The sequence below is a fragment of the Scleropages formosus genome, chromosome 23 (assembly GCF_900964775.1).
Source record: "Scleropages formosus chromosome 23, fSclFor1.1, whole genome shotgun sequence".
NCBI lineage: Eukaryota > Metazoa > Chordata > Actinopteri > Osteoglossiformes > Osteoglossidae > Scleropages > Scleropages formosus.
The window spans coordinates 16,965,910-16,987,690 of record NC_041828.1 but is presented as its reverse complement, the minus strand read 5'-3'; the positions used below and the strand labels follow the sequence as shown (position 1 = coordinate 16,987,690).

Sequence of the window (21,781 nt, the reverse complement as noted above, 5' to 3'; positions counted from 1 at the left end):
CTGTATAAATAATAATAATTGGAGAAAAGCATCAGCAAAATATAATAATAAATTATTATTATTCATCCATTTTCATTAACCGCTTGTCCTCATCAGGGTCGAGGGGGCCTGCAGCCTATACCCTGGAATTACGGGACACAAAGCAGAAGGGGGTACACCCTGTATGGGACGCCAGTCCATCGGTTTATCACTATTATTATTTAATTTTTTCTATATCCTAAACAGATTACATCACACACACTTCACACCATTCTGTCTCACGTGTATAATAAAAACTGCTATGCAAGGCTATTGTTTGTAGACTATAGCTCAGCATTTAACACTGTCATCCCAACCAAGCTGATCCAGAAACGACTAGGGCTGGGACTGAGCGCCGCATTGTGCAATTGGATCCTGGATTTCCTCACCAACAGACCCCAGCGTGTGCGGAATGGCAGTAATACCTCCTCCCCACTGACCCTCAACACTGGCACTCCACAGGGAAGCGTCCTGAGCCCGGTGCTATATTCCCTGTTCACACATGACTGTGTGGCCAGTCACAGCTCCAGCACTATCATAAAGTTTGCTGACGATACCACCATTGTGGGTCTGATCACCAGCAACGATGAGGCGGCCTACAGAGAGGAGGTGAGGCTCCTGGCAGAGTGGTGCCAGGACAACAACCTGTCTCTCAATGTCAGTAAAACTAAGGAGCTGGTGATTGACTTCAGGAAACAGGATACGGTTCAGGCACCCATCTACGTAGGAGGGGACATGGTAGAGAGGGTCAACAGCTTCAAATTCCTCGGGGTCACCCTCACTGCCAAACTCACATGGACTGAGCACACAGCATCGACCATCAAAAAGGTCCATCAACGCCTCCACTTCCTCAGGCGTCTGAAGAAAGCCAGGATGTCCACTACAGTCCTCACCACTTTCTACAGGTGTGCTGTGGAGTCCGTCCTCACAGGGCGTATTACATGCTGGGGTGACAGCTGCTTCATACAGGACAGGAAAACCCTACAGAAGGTGGTCAAAACAGCTCAGAAAATCATCGGCAGTCAGCTACCAGCAGTACAGGACACCTACACCACACGCTGCCTCAGAAAGACGATGCGCATCATGAGAGACCATAGTCACCCCGCAGGGGCACTTTTCTCTTCCCTACCATCTGCAAAGCGACTCAGGTGCATTCGAACCCGCACGGCTAGGTACAGGAACAGCTTTTACCCCGCTGCTGTAAGAGTATCCAGCACTCACCAATGTGCCACCTTTAGTAACTAGAGTTGGACTGCTCCACCCAAGCATATTGTTAAATTACACTGCCACTTGAAGCATTCTCATTCTCACTCTCTCGTTCCGAGTTCTCCGGCTGTCAACTGGTATTATTGTTATTACTGTTACCATTATTTATTGCTATTGCTGTTGCATTACTCACTGTCATTGTCATTGTTTTGTTTGTGCAGTATTTCTATTGTCTTTGTCCATAGTCTGTGGAGAAGCATTCAGGAAGATTTTCACGATACATGTGCATGGTACTTCACTTGTCTATGACAATAAACCTGAACTTGAATTTACATATTATTATATTATTACGTTGGGCACTACGTTTCTTGCTGTTTCCGCTACCCGGTCGGACAGAGAGCGCTGTGTCTGCGGCGCACTGCTGCTGCTGGACTCAGCTGCCCGGTCCTAACTGGACAGACACAGACAGGCAGACGCCGGGTTACGGAACTCTGCCCCGTTCAACAAGAGGAACCAGCCCTGCTCCCCGCTTTCGCAGTTTTCCCCGCACTCCACTGGGTGTGTGCGATCCGCCTCTGCTACGCCTGCTTCTCTTGGCTGTGACGTGGAACACAAACCCGACTGCGAACAGCGCGCACTCGCGAGGAGCGCACAGACTGCGGCGGACACGCGCAGAGGCTTGCCCGACACTCGTGTCGGTTGCCGAACTTGTCCGTTGACCCAAAGTGAGCAATGATGCTTCGGTTCGGTGAGTTTCTAGCCGTTCCTCGCGGCAAAACTGGAAACGCGACACATGAACGCGCAGCAAGGCCTGCACTCGCTGTGTTTTCGTGTGTCTTAGTGCCGGAACTTTTTTTTTTTAAAAAAAAACATTGTGAGGTAACTTCAGGGACTGCAGGCGAAAATTATTCTTTTCTCGCATACAAAAATTAAAAAACGTTTCTAGCGCACGAAACTGGGAGTATAGGACTCGAAGGCTCCGCCCAGTCAGCTCGCGCCGTCCGGTTCCGCTCAGTGCCTGCAGAGCTCAGCTGTGGCGCGAGCGTGCGGTGGGTTGCGCCACGAGCCGCCTGTTCCGGTGGTCGTGAGCCGTGCCCGGGACGTTTCCATGTTCTTTTCGTGATTCGGTGTGAGCGGGGAACAGGCCGTCCAGTGACACTGATTCACATGACGTGCATAACGCAATGGTGTGAATGTCAACACAGCGCTTCCCTGCTAGTCCCCCCCTCCGAAATTCGAATGTGGTTTTGCACGGTCATGCATGCAAGTCGTGACTAGGCTCAGTGGACGACACAAGATTCGAGTGGAATCAGGGCCCTCACCGCCCCTAAAAACATTCTCTATATATTAAGATCTGAAAATGACTGTCATCTGCTGTACTACCCACGTAATAATTCTGTAATTGTGAAACTTTTTCCACAGGCGTGACCAAAGCACCTAACTAATGCATTTCACATCATGTGCAGTGTGTAGATTTGGAATGGGTCACACTCTACAAAAAATAAAAAGAAACAGCAAGAGCCATTGTAGATGTTATTAAACCCTTTGACCGAGGGGTTCGTGCTAGCTTAGTGAATTCGGTCAACGCGGGCTATGGCACGAACGTTGGCCTGAGTTTCCAAAGATTACCCAGTCAACAAAGCGACTGGCTTCAGTAGATTTTTTTGAATACTTTAGGTATATTATCGCCACATTTGCTCCATATTGAACTTAACAGGCCTTCCCTTCGCACACTTACAAGTGTATATACAGTACAAGCAACTGCCAGGTTGGCGGTTAAATGGAATGAGGCAGATTGTGGTACATTGAGCTCACTTTCGCTTGGTTTTATTGTTTATTGTTTGTCCTTCTTAATGATTTCACTCAGTTTACTTGAGCCGAGTTCCAAAACTCCTTCTCAATAATCAATGAGCGACTTGTGCCTTTTAGCCTATTTCAAACTGTTAGCCCGTCGTTGAGTTTGAGCGTGAGGTAAATTCCTTTTTAATGGTTTGGATTGAGGTTAGTGACGATTTTGCCCTGCTACTTCGACTTCATCGAATTCAGTTCTTGGAAAGTTAACCCGGTACTTCCAAAGTGGTCAGACTAACTTCGTCATGTTATTTAATAAAATATCCTTAGGTGGTGCAGATATGAAATTCCCATCGATTCCAGACAAAACCCCTTTCACCCCACTGGTGGTGATGGAGCTGGCAGAGGACACCAATGAAGAAGCTGTTACATGGTTAACAAGCAGGATAAAAGACACGCAGCAAAGTGGAGGTAAGAACCCTAAACTCTAGGATCAATGTAAGTTTATTAACGTTATCTGTTCTCAACCACAGACATCTGTAGGCCTGAACGTAGAGTAGATCAAATTAACTCCAGGTCTTAACTACAGGTAGAATGGTTGACCTGACTTTTTTTTTAGGTAGGCTTGGTTTTGCAGACAGATTAAACTTAGTCCTTCACCAAAAATCACTTTTAGCTGGTAATTCCTCTTGATAATGTAACTGAAACCAGGAATAGACTCAGTCTGTATCCCAAAAGCCATGCCCTTGTTTCACTAGATCTGAAAAGAAATTTGGATTTCCGATCATCTGCTTGAAACATCAATGTTCTTGGCCAATTCTGTTACCAAGAAAGACTCGTATCAATCTTGGTTTACGGTTGATCTCACACTGATCTTGTGAATTACATCTGTTCATATATGTCGCTTGATTGGTAGAAAAAATAATTAGTATACTATCAGTGATGGTCAGTCTTGCCTTCCTTACCTTTCTAACGCAACAGGGGCTGAACTCATGATTGATCGACTGACACTGGATGACAACCAGGACCCCAAGAAGGAGAATCAGAACATTTTTATCGTGGGGGCCTCTAGGGAGAGGCTTCTGGTTGGAGCTGAGGATGTGGGCCTGGTGAAGGAGTTCAACGATGGATCCATGAGGGGCTTCACCTACGCCAACAGGGAGAACTTCAAGGGCTTCCAAGGTGAGACTCTCCACCCCCTCATTCTTATTACGTTAAACTCTGTTGCTAGCTCATGCTTTTTAATCTGGCTCATACAAGATCACACCAGCAGGTAGAACTGTGGCTGAGGACACATCCTTGTGATACGGTGGTTTCTGGTTCGAGTTTCAGGATAAGGCCCTTCTCTTGTACTTTTGAGAAAGATACTTCATGTGAATTTACCTAGCAAAAATTTTGAGCCCTTTAAATGGGGATCTATTCAAACTAAGTACAGCAACTGATTTGCTTAAGTCAATTTTAGTCGATTTTACCGTGTGATTGGGTCAATCTGAACTCTGTAGGGTGCTCAGTGTGTTTGAGCTACGAAAATGAACAAAGACAAGACCCAAGTGGCAGTGTGTCAGACTCACTTTGCCCATGATCTAAGTTCATGTAAGGTGTAAATGCTCATAAACTATAACTTCAAGATCATGCCTGAAAACCTTTACACAGCTACTCCTGTAATGTAACGTAAATGTTTATATGTGTCTCAAAAAAAAAATTATTACTAGGAAGGTGATCAGGAATCATGGATATTCTGATAAAGTTTTATGCAGCTACTCGTGTGATGAACATTGGTTCATATGGTGGAAAATAACAAACTAACTGCACTTTAGAATCACGTGTCTGCATCCAAGTCTCTCCTTCTGTTGATGTAATGAACACATTGTATTTTCTATAAGATATACATAGCTTTGGAGAAAAACCTCTGCTAGATGAGTAAATGTAATGTAAATGTGTCTTACCAGGGGATGGTGACAACTTCCTCAGCATGGCAGAGTGCCAGTTTATTGTTAAGCATGAGTTGGATACGCTGCGGGCCCGGGGGGAAACCCACGTCCCTGGGTACCCAAAGATCCGTTTGTACCCAGGAAAGTCCGTAGGTAGGTGGCCTCCTTACTGCGGTGATATTCCCCTCCTATCACAGTAATACGTGTTCCTCGAAATGTGACCTGCTTTTGGTCTCCTGAATCGAGCTCTGGAGTTTATGATGGAAGTTTTTTCTTTTTCAAATCATTTGGAACTAAGCAGTTTTTGGTCACATTTCATTAAATATGTGCGTAAATAATAACCCTGTGAAATGGAAAGGTAATGATAGTCTTCAGCGGTAATCTTACAATCTTTCTGCGCACTGTACCATTTAATTTCTGGACTTTCAACAGTGGTGCCCTGCTTATGCAGTACATGTGTCACTGGTGGTGCTTAACCATAAACATAGCAATTTTTAAAAACATGAAGAGTCGTGAACAAATGTTATAGCTGTTCAACAAGGATTTTAAACAGCTTTAATTGAAACTTAGTTCGCAGGATCCAGTCAAAGGGGATTCTGGTCCAGATCTTTCCACTCCATGACAAAGAAGAGCTCAAGAGGCTTTCTTCCATGTGGTACCAAAATGTACAACTGTCTTTTCAGCCTCTTGGTAAGTGATTGTGAGAGGGATCACAGTCAGTCCATTGCTCCTGATTCAGCTCATTATGTCATATATTACATCAGTTATTTGTGTGTGACATTTACATACATCAATACCCATGGAAGCATATTTCAATTTCCAAATTTCCAACCAACCACACTGGCACTGTTTTCAGCGACAACGAAAAGGTGTGTCATTATGGCTAGCAAGACTATTATTTATTTGACTATAACATTAATTCAATGCACATCAGTTCAGTAAAATTAAAATCTTCTGACATAGCAAGGTTATTCTCAGTGATCATTTCCAATTGTCTGATATGATTTATTTTGTAATCTATTTGTATACTGTGAACTCATCAGTACTAAAATTGCTGGCTGAAGAGACTAAATATCTGTAGATTTCCCACACGTACAGATGTCACATTAATTTGTCTTAATACAGATTGGAGAAAGCAATCCCAGCATGCTACAGCCATCCATTCATCAGAACAAACAACAAATAAGTTTTGCAGCCATAGTCTTGTCTCTGGAATTCCAGCACGGGCTCACTGATCTACTGAAGGTGGCCTGATTAGATTGTAGTTCCTGCCAATTCAGGGCCCATTTCGCCGTTGAGCATTGAATGCTTAATTGGAATCCAAGCACGGGTTCAAGTAATCCCATCAGCAGCAGTCCTGGCCTGGCAATATGGTCTCCTCTTTTGTGGCAAGACTTTGTCCCAGGATGTAATCCAACCTGTGAATGACAGAGTCCTTTGCCCAGTTGGAGGAGACAGAACACCAGGACAGAGCCGTAATTCACAGACTGGCTTAGTTCCCGCTATGCTGTCTAAACTTCATTTTGCCGCTCTGTAGATAAGAAGGTGTGAGGGTGGGTGGGAATTTATGATAATTTGTTGCCTACATGTAAGGGGTTTATGCAAAAAATGTTAAATGCAATGAAATCAGATTTTAAATGTCTTGTGTAATTCATGGTCCTGTGCAGAACCATTATTCTAAATTAAGCTTAGTTTCTAACGAAAAGTCCTGCTGCAAATGGATTTTTCTTTCATAGGGCCGTCGCTCATTAAATATCAGGTCATTTTCTTTGACACCCCCTCCACCCTTGTCTGTGCAGATGACATCCGGCACTATTTTGGAGAGAGTCTGGCCCTATATTTTGGTTTCCTGGAGTATTTTACCTTGGCCATGGTTCCTATGGCTCTTATCGGAATGCCATACTACCTCTTTGACTGGGAGGACTATGACAAGTATGTACTCTTTGCTGTTTTCAATCTGGTCTGGTCCACGGTCTTTCTGGAGACATGGAAGCGCTTCAGTGCCTCCCTGGCCTACAGCTGGGGCACACTCTCTCGCAAGAAGGCCTTTGAGGAGCCGCGACCTGGCTTCCATGGTGTGCTGGGGATCAACCCTGTGACGGGCCGTCAGGAGCCCGTCTATTCGAGCACCAAGAGGCAGCTGCGGATTTACCTGGTGTCAGTGCCCTTTGTGCTGTTGTGCCTCTACCTGTCGCTGTGTGTGATGATGGTGTACTTTAGCGCTGAGGGCTTGGTTCTCGGGCTGCATGACGAGGAGCCCACCTTCTGGACCAGCCTGCTGCTCTACGTGCCCAGCATCATCTACGCAGTAGTCATTGAGATCATGAACCGCATCTACCGCTATGCTGCGGAGTTCCTCACTGACTGGGGTAAGGTTCCAGCGCCAGCCCGCCTTCTCTCTCTCATCCTTGGTTCAAAAATGTACAGTTGGACTGTTTGATTCCTGCCCTTGAGGATCACAGTCTAGCAGGTTCTCCAGCTTTGTTTACACCAATAGGAAAGGAGCAAGGAAGGGTGATGATCTGATTCAGTCAAGACAATTTTCTGCATCTGGTGGTGCAGTCCTCTGGGTGGAAGAAAAGCCTGCTAGATTACAGCCCTCAAGGACCTGAACCAAGTAGCAGTTTTCCTGAATAGTGAATATCTGAGGTGCTCATGAATGGATTCGTTTTACCATTGCTGGCCATGGAAGTGTATACTTTTTTTTTTTTTTAAAGAAGTTTGCTCTTTGCTTTCTGGTAGTAACTGGGCTGTGTATGATGCATGTTGAGCTCCATGCATTTCATTACCACTGAAGAGAAGGACCCAGTGTAGAAATGGCCAGGCTGAACAAAAAGCCAGCTTTAGGATGGTAGACATCTCTGAGTGATCACACCCCTAGACTTGGCACTTCCTGTTGAACGTTTAATGGTGGAGCACCATCAGAACCATTGAGCCTTTGTTTACAAGCTGTTTCTGCTAACCAGAACAGCAGAACATTTGTTGTCTTTCCAAGATCCAGTCATGTGTCTAATGAAGTGTTCTAGGCAGCTGCGAAACAGGTCACTGAAAATGTAGTTCATTTGTTTCTTGTTCGGCTGAAGGAAACCTAATGAGGGGTGCTGATGTGATTCTGTATTTATTCATTTGGCAGATGCTTTTCTCCAAATTGATGTACAACTCAGAGTAAACGAGTGCATTTTACCAACAGATGGAGAGGTACAAATCCAGACATGTGATTCTCCAAGTACAGTCAGTTAGAGCAATATCACCATTTTTGCCAGCATCCATTACATGGCTGCATATAGAGTTGATGGGGATCAGGTGTCTTTTTTTTATTTTTAAAAGCAACTTAGTAATTATGGTTTATGGACCAGATGGGAGTTTTGCCGAGAAGTGGGTCTGAAAGAGATGTTTGGAGACTCTTCTTGAATGCTGAGAGGGATTCAGCAGTTCTGAGGGAAAGAGGGAAGTCAGGATATATTGGTTATTTTAATGATGTTGTTCTTTTCTGTAGAAAACCATCGTTTGGAGTCCTCCTATCAAAATCATCTGACGCTTAAAGTTTTGGTGGTGAGTAAATACTGAGTGTAAAAGTTAAATGTTTCAGAAAGCTAAGCCAGGCAAACCCTTCTGAACCTGCACCAGATTTAGTCAAAGCTTTTAGACCATCATCGTTCACCCTGTATTTCACGTTTTACCACGTTCTGTTTGCACTGTTGAACAGAACTGCCAGTGACACTTATGTCGTGTCAGTGAAGTTGGGGATAAAAGCACAGGACTGTAGCAAAGCTCATACTTGTCCTTTTTTGTTTTCTCCTTCCCTAGTTCAACTTCCTGAATTGCTTTGCATCCCTGTTTTACATTGCATTTATGATGCAGGACATGCAGCTGCTCAGACAGGTAGGTGGAGGAACCTGGTTATGGGATTGCCTGGAGTACTGTGTTACAATGGCTTACTATGTGGTATGGATGTGGCCTATCTGAAAAAGGAGTTTCTTTATGGCAGTAGGTCCTGTAATGTAGAGTACATAGTTTTCACTCAAAGGCATCCGATTAAAATACCACAATTACAACTGAGCCCTTGAGAAAAAAATATTTACTGTAACTTGACTCATCTGTGGTGGAATGAGTGTCTCCTCTCACTCAGAACTGCTGAATCCCTCCGCGCATCCAAGAAGGGTGGATACATCTTAGAATACATCTTTCAGACCCATATATCCCTCCTGATCTCCTGTGTATTCCATAAAGTTTCTTTATATTATGTCTTAAAATATACCTCTGTGTGTGTGTGTGTGTGTGTGTGTGTGTGTGTGTGTGTGTATATATATATATTATATATATAAAAAATAAATTGTAAATGCAGCCTCTCCTGCTGGCAGAAATAGTGCTGTTAGATAAGTACCATCTGTATCTCATTGTTAGTGAAATGTACTTTGTTTTCTCTGAGCTTTGGAGAAAAGTGTGTGTTGAATAAATATAAATTTGATTTGCTTAAGTAAAAATTGTACAACTTTATAAATTGTTAAAAGTTTTTTTTGGATGAAAGCTATGCAATGAACTAATATTATTAATGTATAACAGTCTTAGGTCTTGTAACTCATATCCCATTAATGTTTTTCAGCATGAACTCCTAAGTTGACGGAATTCTATTGTACGTAGATGTTTCCTGAAATACAGAATCCTTCAGTTTTCTTTTAGACAATCAGACTCAAAAAAAGAAGCACTGTTTGAATGATTGACATGTAGCATGGAAGACGTTTGCTTGAAAGTAGTGCTGTGCATCGCTTTGGAGAAAAGTGTGTGCTAAATGAATGAATGTAAATGTAACGTCACTCTACGTGGAAGCGCCACCCATCCCACCTGTAGCAGGTGACAGTAGATCAGTGATCCGCTCAGGTTCATGTTTGTTTGATTCTAGAGTCTCGCCACCTTGCTGATAACGTCTCAGATCCTGAACCAGTTTGTGGAAGCCTTCCTGCCCTTCTGGCTGCAGAAGAGACGCAATAAGCGGGTCCACAGGAGGTCGGGCAAGGTGTCCCCGGACCAGGAGCTGCCCTTCGACCAGCAGGTCATGCTGGAGGCCGACATGAGCACCTACCTGGTGAGCACGAGGGCGGAATACCCTGTTCACCTTCCGTAGTGCAGGCATTGCGTTTTGTTGTTAACACTTTGTGACCAAATCCACATCCAAACCCATAGCCCAGGAGCTATGTGGCACCAGTCCTACCTGCTGTGCCACCATGCTGCTCACAGCTTAAATGATCCATTTACTGTAATTTAAAAAACACGGTGATCACAGGATTTGCTACCTTTGGTTTAAATATGTTTCGTTACATGGTCACCTGCTCCGATCGCTTAATTCTTTCTGAGAGAATAACCTACATCAGTTTTAATTAATTATATGTGATTGAGCTGTTGACTGACTGCATCATAGGATGATTTTGAAAACAATGTTAGCGGACTCTCGATCATTTTTTAAATAAATTGTCCTACAATTTGTGTTGTTTGAGGACTACATTAATTGTGACAGTATCAGTAGACAAATTTCTAGACTTTATCGAATGTATCCCTCGTAATGAGTGTCATTTTAAAAGTTTACATAAAATGTAAAACTCACCCCAGAATTATTTTTATTTTGTATTTCGTATTGTATTGTAAGAGAAAATCATGTATTGAATCCTTTGCTCACATGTCTGGCTGAGGGTGGCTGTAATTGTACACTTTACTCGATAAGCAGGTAAATTGCAGAAAGTGAGTGAAGCGCTCAGCTGGTACAAAGCCCAGTGGACACAGCGGCTGAGAGAGAGCAGGGCTGCAGCAGCCTGGGCGTAACAGCCTTATTCGTTTTCTCTTGCTAAGTGCTTTGCATGCAGGTGACTCATTTGCTATTTTAATGATAACCAGGGGGTATCAAAGTCCATCCCTGTGCAGGGCAAGATATACATACAAATTGTTGAGGTGAGCAATGGCACTGCAATGGTGTGTAAACTTGCCCCACTAGGGCCGTTGGACCTGAAGTGTTCAGTTAATCTATTAATTGCAACCATCAATGTTATTGTCATCATCAGCCTTTTGCAGGTTTAAATTGTTTCATTAGTCCACGTTGAGATCAGATCTGACGTTTACTGGCAAAAGTCCGGGGGTGAGAAAGTGGGCAGTGAAGTAAAATTCAGTTATCCAAAATTCTTCTTTCTTTTCAGTTTATTGACTTTTATGTTCATATTAAATTATATAAATTATGAATGTACATAAATTATATAAAGTAGAAATATGTGTATATATTTTGTGTAACACTGCGATGGACAGGCATCATGTCCAAGGTGTACTGTCCCTGGAGCTTGCGTGCTGTGATTCCGGGACAGGATCTGGACCTCCAAGACCTTGACCAGGAAAAGCAATTAGTGAAAACGAATGAATGATTTTTTTTTTGCATGTATGTGAGGATCCAACTGGGTTCAAAATGTCTTTCTCATCTTTACCATGTTTCGATTGGTTCATTGATTACTTTGGGGAGGGACGGGGGTCATCGGTATAAAATCCACTTCTCGGTGAGGTGTGAGGATGGTTGGATGCCCGTGGTCAGGAATCGGTGTCTCCCACGAGTAGGTTAACAGCTCCTCCTGGATTGCCCCCCTCTAGGGCACATTTGATGACTACCTGGAGCTCTTCCTGCTCTTCGGCTACGTCAGCTTGTTCTCCTGCGTGTACCCCCTGGCTGCCCTGCTCGCAGTGCTCAACAACGTCACAGAGGTCTACTCAGATGCCCTGAAGATGTGTCGGGTGTTCAAGAGGCCCTTCTCTGAGCCCGGAGCTGACATCGGGGTGTGGCAGGTAGGCCCACACAGTCTCCCAGCAGCCTCATTCTCATCCTCGTACCTCGCTCTCTCCAGTGCATTTTTCAACCCTTCTTGCAGTTTTCATGTATCACTGAATTCCCTTCCGGGAGCTGTACCTGCAGCACCATCTGGCAAAGGTTCAGCAGATCATTTTCACATTTCCTCAGATAGGGTCATATTTCTTCCAATTTTCCAGCTCCCTCAGGAAGATTTTTCTAGCTGGCTTTTGTGATGTAGCTGATGCACAAATGCATTATACCAGCTGGAGTTTTAATTGATTAGCTGATTGATAACTACCACGTTTGCTTTCAGCTGAGCTGTTGTTTATCAGGTATTGCACATGAGTTTGCATTCTGTTGCACTATCTTGAAGTCATCCATCCATCCACCCATCTACCCATCCATGCATCCAGCCATGTGAACTCACTGGAAAATGCCACTCCACACAGGCTAAGCCAGCGTCGAACCCACATCCAAACCCACAGCCCAGGAGCTGTGAGGCGCCAGCACTACCCACTGTGCCACCTTGTTGAAGTTCAGCTTAAGGCTACAACATGTCTGACAAATGGCAATAATAACACTACACCTCTGCAGCTGGCCTTCGAGTCCATGAGCGTCATCGCTGTGGTCACCAACTGCGCGCTCATCGGAATGTCCCCGCAGATGAAGTCCTACTTCCCTGATTCTGAGACGCAGCTCATTCTGGTGGTGGCAACTGTGGAGGTAAGGTGTCCATATGGACAAACGGCAGTGATGTCACAGGCTTCCAGAAAGAACTTACTGTCCACATGTTGGAGTACCTTATGGATGCATTTGAATGCTTTAATTAATTATGAATGCTATATACTGCATTACTGAGCTTTGTTAATTTCTTCATAAATACAGTACAAATAACTATTTATATAACAAATACAGTACAGTTATGATCGTTTTCATGCTACACTGTTTTCCCTTTCATTTCTAAATCTACTATATTTTAGATTTTTCACTAATGTCACACATTTGTTTTTAAATAATGCTAATGTATGATAGTAATAGTTTAAGTATAGTACAATAACACACACACACACACTCTGACTGAAATTGCTTGTCCCAAGCGGGGTCCCGGCGAACCGCAGCCTAACCCAGCAACACAGGGTGCAATCCTGGAGGGGGAGGGGACACACCCAGGGCGGGACGCCAGTCTGTTGCAAGGCACCCCAAGCAGGACTCGAACCCCAGACCCGCCAGAGAGTGGGCACAGGCCATACCTGCTGTGCCACCGTGCCCCCCAGTACAGTAATTGTTAAATGAAATACAGGACAGGTAATTATGAACACTGTAGTTAGTATTATACAGTATTAATCTCTGAATAATAAATACTTTCACTTGCTTGCTATTTTAAATAAAAAGAAACTTTGAGGGATTCAAATAAAGCTTTATAAATAATACTCAGTCCTGCTAGTCACCCAGACACTGAGACATTGCTGAAATGGGGATGCTATTTATGTGGCTCATTGGTCCTCCAGTTGCTCCTACAGATGTGAAGCCTTGAGAGAATGTGTCTCCAGTGGAAACTATAGAGGCCGTCATATGGCATCGCGGTTGTGTCAACTGGAGCGGCACTTCACACGAAATGTGTGCTCATCAATACGCTTGTTTTTCATAAGCTCAGCTGGGGCGTCGCTGGAGGACAGCTGTGCACTCAGTACTGTGCAGTCATCTGTGCTGCTAGAAAAGACTGACCCATCCTGCACTATACTTGTAGGATAGGAGTTTGAAGGTGCACCCAGGGTTCCCCCTGCGCCACATCGGGCCAGGGTCCATTCCCAGGGCACTCGGCTCACATTGGCTGCGTGACACGTGTGGCTGCGTCTGGGGTTCGACTTTAACCCCAGTGTGTGAAGGCAGGAATTAAGTAGATGAAAGCCTGTCATAGTACCATAGTATTCAGCCTCGAATGACGGTTTACTAAAAACTGGAGCGCTCATATTCACTGTGAACAGCAATAATTTTGTTTTTGTGTTGGGGCAAGTGAGCTTGGACAGTTTATGTACCAAATTATTCATGTATGGGGGTAATGGGTGGAGTTGCAGTTGGAGCTGCCACCTTCCACTTAATCCAGTTGGTTCAAAGCAACTACTACCTTTGTCCAAGTTACTTATCCCTAACTATTCCAGTAAAAAGGACCCAGCTGTATAAGTGGGTAAATCATTGTAAGTAGCTCAACATTGTATGTGGCTTTGGAGAAAATAAATGTAAATGTATGACCTCATATTGCAGAGAAATGTAGGGCAGTGGACTTCACTCGTAGGTCTGTGAGGCCCGGTGCACCTGATCTTAGTACTTTTCAAAATTAGTCACCTGTCGACAACTATTAAGTAGAGATCGTTGAAAACTTCTGTAATGTTTGGTATTCAGCCCAGAAATGATCAAGGCCAAAGCCAGTTCATCCATCCATCCATCCATCCATCCATCCATCCATCCATCCATCCATCCATCTTCTGTCCCGCTTAATCCTAGAAGGGTCGCGGTGGCAGCAGGGAGAGCAGAAAGGCCCAGCCGCCCCTGTCACCCGCAACTTCCTCCAGCTCAACCTGGGGGATCCCCAGCCGTTCCCGGGCCAACTGTGAGTTATAATCCCTCCAGCGGGTCCTGGGCCGACCTCGGGGCCTCGTCCCAGTTGGCCGTGCCTGGTATACCTCCAAAGGGAGGCATCCAGGGGGCATCCTTATCAGATGCCCGAACAACCTCAACTGGCTCCTCTCAATGTGGAGGAGTAGCAGCGGCTCTACTCTGAGTTCCTCCCGGTTGTCCGAACTCCTCACCCTGTCACGGAGAGTCAGTCCCAGCACCCTGCGGAGAAAACTCATTTCGGCCGCTTGTATCCACGATCTTATTCTTTCGATCACCTCCCAGAGCTGATGACCATAGGTGAGGGTAGGGATGTAGATCGACCGGTAAATGGAGAGCTTCGCTTTATGGCTCAGCTCCCTCTTCCTTGCGACGAAAACTGGGCTGTTCTTTCAGTTTTAATCAAATTCTTGTCGTCATAAATCCCTCAAACACATATCACTGACGTGATGGGCCATAATAAAGATGTAATTCCTCAGGGCCAGGTTGGACTCACCCAGACTAGTGAATGGTTACCATTACACTGTTACTAGTAGCAAGAAGGACTGAGCTTGTCTGATCGCTTGGATTCATGTTACTATTAATAATGTACAAACTTCTTTTCCTCTCGCTCATGTCTGGCAGCAGCATTAGGTCTTGCAGGATAATAACCCCATTTGGTGTTGGAGTGGTGAGCGCCATCAGCTCAGAGAACAGCTAAACATATCCACAGATTGGCTGCAGGAGATCCGCCCCTCTGCAATTACAGCTCTGGAGCCGGATTTCATTCTGCCGCTAAGCCTGGAGGACGGGGTAATTGGAGTGTCGCGTCTGAGAGGAGTAGGTGCCGTTCCCTTTTAAAGGACAGGTGGCACAAATGGGGGCTGTGGTTTCCGAATCTGTCGGGAGCATCACGAAACTGGCAGCGCTCCATTCCCGACGGGTCACGTTATTGTCCAGCGTCGGCTCCGCGCCTTAGGTTTCGTGCGCCGAGTCGAGATACAGAGAGCCGCTCGCTATGAGTTTAACGCCTGGAAGTGTGCTCACGTCACGAAATGGTCTTTTGAATGAACGTTTCCGCTAGTTCTGCGTGTGAATTTGCAGTTGCATCAAAATGATGTGCTGCTGCTAAGAAAACATCAGTGTTTATTGCCAAGAAAGGGACAAAAGGACTCCTTTGTTAAAGGTGGACTACGGTTCCCAGGATGCTCTATAGGGGGCGCTGACGAGTTGCCTGAAATTTTCTTCATCGTACTGGCAAGAGTCTTACTGTCTTTTATCATGGCCACTAATTTATGACAGCAGTTCTGCTGTGTCTCTCGGTCCAGTTCCTTGTTCAAAAGAGACTGTCTTTGTGGAAAGCAGGAATATTCTGTGCTCTATTTCTCTCTCTCTCACACACACACACACACACACACACACACACACACACACACACACACACACACCTCGGGAGCAAGATGTTCCTAACAAGCACCTTGGTTGAAATGCCTTGATTTCATAGTACAGTGACTTAGGTCATTCATATACATCCACTTTGTTTTTGAACCTTCTTTAATGCCCCATCTGCAGAAGCACTTATGCACACCGAATATGACCGCATTTGCAAATACACAGGTTGGATGGATGATCAAAACACCACGTGAAAAAGTTTTAGTACTTCGAAGTACCTAAATTCGGATTTTGCTATTCTAGAGTCACGGTTGAGTCACTCTTCTAGATTAATCTCTTTCTCACTTTATACATGCAAAGGCCTATGTGGCCCAGCATGTTGCTACTGTTCTTGAGTCCACTTCAGGACTGTGTGTCTGTCCTGGGCCCACATCTCCTTCAGACCCATGGGCACTCCCTAAGGGTATGCGCTGGTCCAGCAGGTGTGTGTCAGTTGGTGATGGATCTTCTGCGCAGTGCAGCAAGTGAAGGAGCCACCCTACAGCAGTGTGTGCTGAACAGGCAATTTCTGCCGTAGGCGAGGAGTAGCAGAGAGTTCAAGTCCCGACTACTAAATGTTGGTAAACTGGGGGCAAAACCGAAAGACATGTTGCACTCGAGTAATTACATGCCGCAATTTTTTGTGCATTGATAGAGCTAATTAGCAATAACATTGTCATCATAATGGAGCGACCCGGTGGCGCAGTGGGTTTGGCCGGATCCTGCTCTCTGGCAGGTCTGGGGTTTGAGTCCTGCTTGAGGTGCCTTGCGGCGGACTGGCATCCCGTCCTGGGTGCATCCCCTCTCCCTCCAGCCTTACGCCCTGTGTTGTTGGGTTAGGCTTCTGTTCGCCATGACCCCGCTTGGGACAAGTGTGTGTGTGTGTGTGTGTGTGTGTGTGTGTGTGTGTGTGTGTGTATGATTGTCACCATACAGACTTTCTCATATTGCAGGATACCCCCACACAGCAGTTGTCAGGAGCTTGTTGGTGTGCGCAGATGATGCTCGCTGGGCTCCTTTCTGGTTTTCTAAGCCACAAGGATGCACCCCTTTACTAAGTCTCCCATAGCGAGCATCCCGGGGGGGTTCGGCACTAACACTAACGGGGCAGCAGGTGGCATAGTATTTGGTACTGCTGCTTTGCATTCCAAGGACCCAGGTTTAAATCCTTCCCCTGCTACAGTAGCCTCGCACAAGGCACTTACCCTGAACCAATACCATAAAAAAATGACCCAGCTGTATAAACGGGAGAATAATTGTAAGTAGCTTAACATTGTAAGTCGCTTTGGAGAAAAGCATCCGTTAAATGAATAAATGTAAAATGATTGACTGTCAGGATAGAGAGGGTTTCCTTCCTTCGTCTGCCACCTCTAGATTCAGTAGCCTGGCCTTGGAGCTCACCGTGGTCACCGACAGGTCACCAGGCACTGCCGTGATATGTTGAAGATCAGTCTTTAACATCTCCAGTAATGCTTTTAATGAGCAGGAGCGCTCTTGGGGGAGGGGGCACACATTCCACGTGGCCCCTGTTTGATTAAAACAAATAGAAATTAACTCCTGTCCCATGATGCCGCAGTTACCGACTCGGTTGTAACAGGGGAGTTTTTGCACTTCTTTGCTAATTACACTAATGAATGTCTCACGCCAGTCTCCGTGAGCGATGTAATGCAGCGAGATAAAAAAATTAAATAAATATATGTTTTAAAGAAAATATAAGGACTGTTTCCGCAGGCCTCTTGGGCTTTTGCCTAATTTCCCCCGAGTACCGTGGTACACGACACGGCTGTTGTACCAACGCCCATTGTTGCTGTGATGCTGCAGCAGCAGCGACAGAATGGGCTCAGAGTTCAGGGAAAAGTGCGTCGGTGCGGACAGAGCCGGGAGTGATGGGAACTTTACTAATTAGATTGTTTAATTCAGAACGACTGGAGCAAAACCAGCAGGCATCACAGACACTTTGTTCTCCGCATATTTCGCTGATTTAAAATTAAATAAGGTTATTACAGCTTGATTTAACATCCGCATTTGCGGAAACTTTGGGAACAAGAGCCGCAGATAGGTTCCTGGTATTGTAACTGTACGCTAATTTTCGGTGTTGTACAGAGCCGCTTTAAGGAAGTTCCTCATTCGGTTTCACTGGAAGTAAACTCGGAATATAAATGTTGATATGTTCATTTATGATACGACTTCGGTTTGCGATGCTGAAGCGCTCTTGCATATTTGCGATGCTGTCATTTTGACAGGAGCTCATGATTCTCACGTAATTACATCAGGGAAAGCTTCAGAGAGCCGTATCCAGGCAACAGGGTAGCCACGGAGACTGATAAGTCTTGGGAGCATGAGTAATAGCAGCACATGTACAGCAGATCTATTGACACAGAGCGGCCGCTTTGTAAAATACAGGCAAAATTCATTTTAATCTGTTCTGCGACACGAGAAACAGGTGGGAGTGTAGGATCAGATGTACACTTTTCCCCAGCTTTTGCCTGTGTGGTCACATCAGTTATTCTTTTTATTAAGGCGTTCTCAAGACACAGTGAGACAGTTATTTGCTCTCACTTCTATCATTACGGTTTACTTTATGCTTTACTTGCTCTTTATTATGTTGTTCTCTTTAAGGTATTCATTTTCGTCATTTGTTTTTACTCCTCTATGATCTGCGCGCCTTCCCTTTCCTTTGTCTGTGGTGGAAATTTCTGAAATACCAAGCACTTCTGTTTTGCAGACCTCGGATGGAAGATCAATTCCAACAGGAGTAATAAAATAATTCAAGAACTATGGTGTATGGCAGAGTGGACGTGACGGTACTGAGACATTTTTGAAAAGGTTCAAAAGATGAACTTTGTTTTACGTTAATTGAAGGACAGATTAGTTATAAGAAGTGTTGCTCCTGCTTTTGGGACGAATTTCCACTGCGCTGGTCAAACATTTCTATAACAACAAGCTGCTCATCAGGGGCAGGGATCACAGAGGAGCCTTTTGACCATACTGAGCCTTCCAGGGATCAATCTGATTTCTGCACTTGTTCCCATTATATGTAACAGAATAAATCAGACAGTGACACCCCCTACGGCGAGTGTTGTCTTAACTGACATGAGAGCATCAGCAGTATTTGTAGTATGCTGAAGATGAAGCGTAGTAGGGTCGTGTAGCAAGACAGCGATCCAAAATACAAAAGCAAGTCCACCCAAGAATGGCTGAAAAGAGTTTGCTCAAGTTGTCAAGCGGCCCAGTCAGAGTCCAGACCTAAACCCAACAGAGATGCTGTGGCCGGACCTGAAACGCACATTTTGCGCTCTCAAACCTACCAGTGTTTCAGAATCAAAGCAGTTCTGCAAGACTGAGTGGATTAAAATTGCTCCACAGAGGACTGATCGGAGGCGTTTGGTTGCGGTCATTACAGCTAAAGGTGACGCAACTAGTTAAGTGTAGGGGCAATTCCTTTTTCCACACAGTGCCAACTGGTTTCATTTATTAAATAAATGAAAACAAGTTTAAAAGAGTATGATTTGTTCACTCAAGTGCCCTTCATCTAATTTATATTTAAACCATAACACTGTCAAAATTTACAATAACGGGAAATCGGGAAGGGGAAAATACTTCTTCCGTGGCACTATAAATAGCCATATGTCCGGCAAGTCACGAAGCACACGGAAAGACACAGAGCAGGGCCCGATCAGTGGCAGAGTCCCTCCCAGTACAGCCCCACCCAGCACAAGCCCTTTTCAGTCCCAGGTCAATGGTTGTGTATCTGTAACCAAACTATAGCTGGCTCAACATTGCCGAAATCATGGCATACGAATATGTGTTCCTGCCTCAACCGGATTCTTGCTATAGATCCTTTAACCGCTTTGCAGCACGTTTATTTCCTCGAGCTGCAAGAGACCAGTTCCCCCCACTGCTCCCGGTCCAGTTCTTTGAATGGTGTGTCACCCGCTGGCGACTCACCTTGACCACACACTCTGTCCCTGAACTCACATCCAGGTGCAGAATCTGCTCCAGGGACACTAGATGTGAAACCGAGTGCTGTGTTGAGCACATTTCAGCAGAGGATGCGCCGTTGGCCCTGCAAGCCAGAGTGGTCTGTTTCGTCGTGGTGTAATTAGTTTAAACGCCACTTCTGATGTTGAAATACGTATGAATTGGTCAATTAGCGGCTCTTGTGTCGCCAGCATTCACAGTCGTCAAGGCGATGGAAATCTCATGAGCGTCACACACACATTTACATGTATGCATATCTTAATTTGCCAAATAAACACAAGACTGGCAACATCCGTTTCAGAAATTTATCTCATTGTATCAGCAAGTCTTTTTTGTTAAATTAATATTACATTCTACACAGGGGGGCATGGTGGCGCAATGGGTTTGGCCGGGTCCTGCTCTCTGGCAGGTCTGGGGTTCGAGTCCTGCTTGAGGTGCCTTTTGATGGACTGGCGTCCTGTCCTGGGTGTGTCCCCTCCCCTCCAGCCTTATGCCCTGTTTTGCCTGGTTAGGCTCCGGTTCGCAATTTATGTAATTTTTGTAATGTGTGGATTACTTGCTAAGCTGGTGGAGGCTGTTGCTGAAATCTCTGGTGTTTGGCCATGGAAGAAGGGAAGGGTAATTACAGTTTACCCCAACTTCACCATTCAAGATGGGGATTTTGCAGGAATTCTCTAGTAGCTCATAGGGGTTTGTACTGCTAAGGTTTAGCTCTACAGGACAAAAAAAACGGGGAGTCCAGGGCATCCAGGGTGTCCAGCCCTGAAAAGGACTGCAAAGGGTGGTCAGTAATGGCACTGTTTCGGTGAAGAAACGTGTCTGTTTGTACCTTGTCTTCCCACGAATGGCAAAGTACTAATACAAGTCATACTTTGTAGTATCTTGAGTTGACTAAATGGCCTTTCTTTTGAGAACGAGTAAATACAGCATCAGTGATTGCTCTCGTCTCATGCATGTACCGTGAACATGTAAAAAGAAATAGACGATTGAACCCAATGCATTCTTCAGAATCTGGTTTCTGATTAAGCGATGATGATACAGGATATTATTAATTTCCTCGATGGGCTCAGCAATTCGGAACCGAAGGATTCACTGAAATTAAGTCCCGCTGCGAAAAAGAGCGATAATGAATTCGTAGCCTTGAGTGATCACTGCTGCTGCTTGTACAGGTCATAACGGCCACAGGTTTTCACACACAATGTGCTGACTGGGGGGATTTAAATCTCCTTCTTTCGTTTCGGTCTTACCTTTTCTTTGCTTGTTATTTAGATGGCTGGATGGAAATTGCATAATTGTTTTAAAAAGAAAAACACTTCACTGGCAGAATGTGTGCACTGAGTGTGTGTATGTCAGCTTCTGGCAGCTGGATTCATATAAGCAGGCTGAATGGTGTGTGTGTGTGTGTGTGTGTGTTTGTCTTGTCCCCACGGATTGCCTGTGAGAATGAGGCCAGTTGAATCGAGGTCATTCGCTTATTCATCCGCTAACATTTGTTTGGGTCTGCAGGCTGCCGGGCAGCAGGGCTGAGCGAGGCGAGGAAGTCACCCAGGGGTCGTCCGGGGTTAGCGCTGTTTGGATATGTCAGGCATTAGGGGCACGCATAGTTCCAACAATGTACAACGTGCTGCTGTGCCAGTTCATGATTGGCAAAAAGAAGAATATTTTGGTGGCATTACATCATACTGGGGGGGGGGCGTCTCAATTTTGCCTTTAGGAAGTGTGTTATAAATACAGTACAAGACATTAATTTTTACCAAGTCTGCTGTAATTATATTATCATGCGATTCAGTATGACTTACAGTATTTATGGAAGGTGTAGTGTATTTTAAGAGTTTGCAGTGTGATGGCACCACCCGATATGTAAACAACCGCATCTTTTTCAGCCATTTAATTTTACTTTCCATCAATTGCTTACTTTCATTTTATAAACTGTTGTTTTTGATGTACAGGATACCTATATATATTATATATATAGATACATTACACTAAAGACAATCTTAGACAATAAATTAAA

The 21,781-nt window shown here is 44.9% G+C and overlaps 1 protein-coding gene across 2 annotated transcripts in view; it reads left to right on the top strand.

Moving 5' to 3' along the window:
• The first annotated feature begins 1,583 nt into the window (after positions 1-1,583).
• The window catches only part of ano10a (anoctamin 10a), a 32,015-nt gene continuing 11,817 nt past the window's right edge, over positions 1,584-21,781 (top strand). For both annotated transcript variants that reach the window (XM_018727165.2, XM_018727164.2), the window contains exons 1-11: positions 1,584-1,972; positions 3,346-3,486; positions 3,997-4,197; positions 4,965-5,099; positions 5,517-5,636; positions 6,746-7,315; positions 8,443-8,498; positions 8,754-8,828; positions 9,847-10,029; positions 11,568-11,759; positions 12,358-12,486. In XM_018727165.2, the coding sequence (XP_018582681.1) occupies positions 1,957-1,972; positions 3,346-3,486; positions 3,997-4,197; positions 4,965-5,099; positions 5,517-5,636; positions 6,746-7,315; positions 8,443-8,498; positions 8,754-8,828; positions 9,847-10,029; positions 11,568-11,759; positions 12,358-12,486 (1,818 nt within the window). In that variant the 5' untranslated portion in view covers positions 1,584-1,956. The remainder of the gene's footprint in view (positions 1,973-3,345; positions 3,487-3,996; positions 4,198-4,964; positions 5,100-5,516; positions 5,637-6,745; positions 7,316-8,442; positions 8,499-8,753; positions 8,829-9,846; positions 10,030-11,567; positions 11,760-12,357; positions 12,487-21,781) is intronic.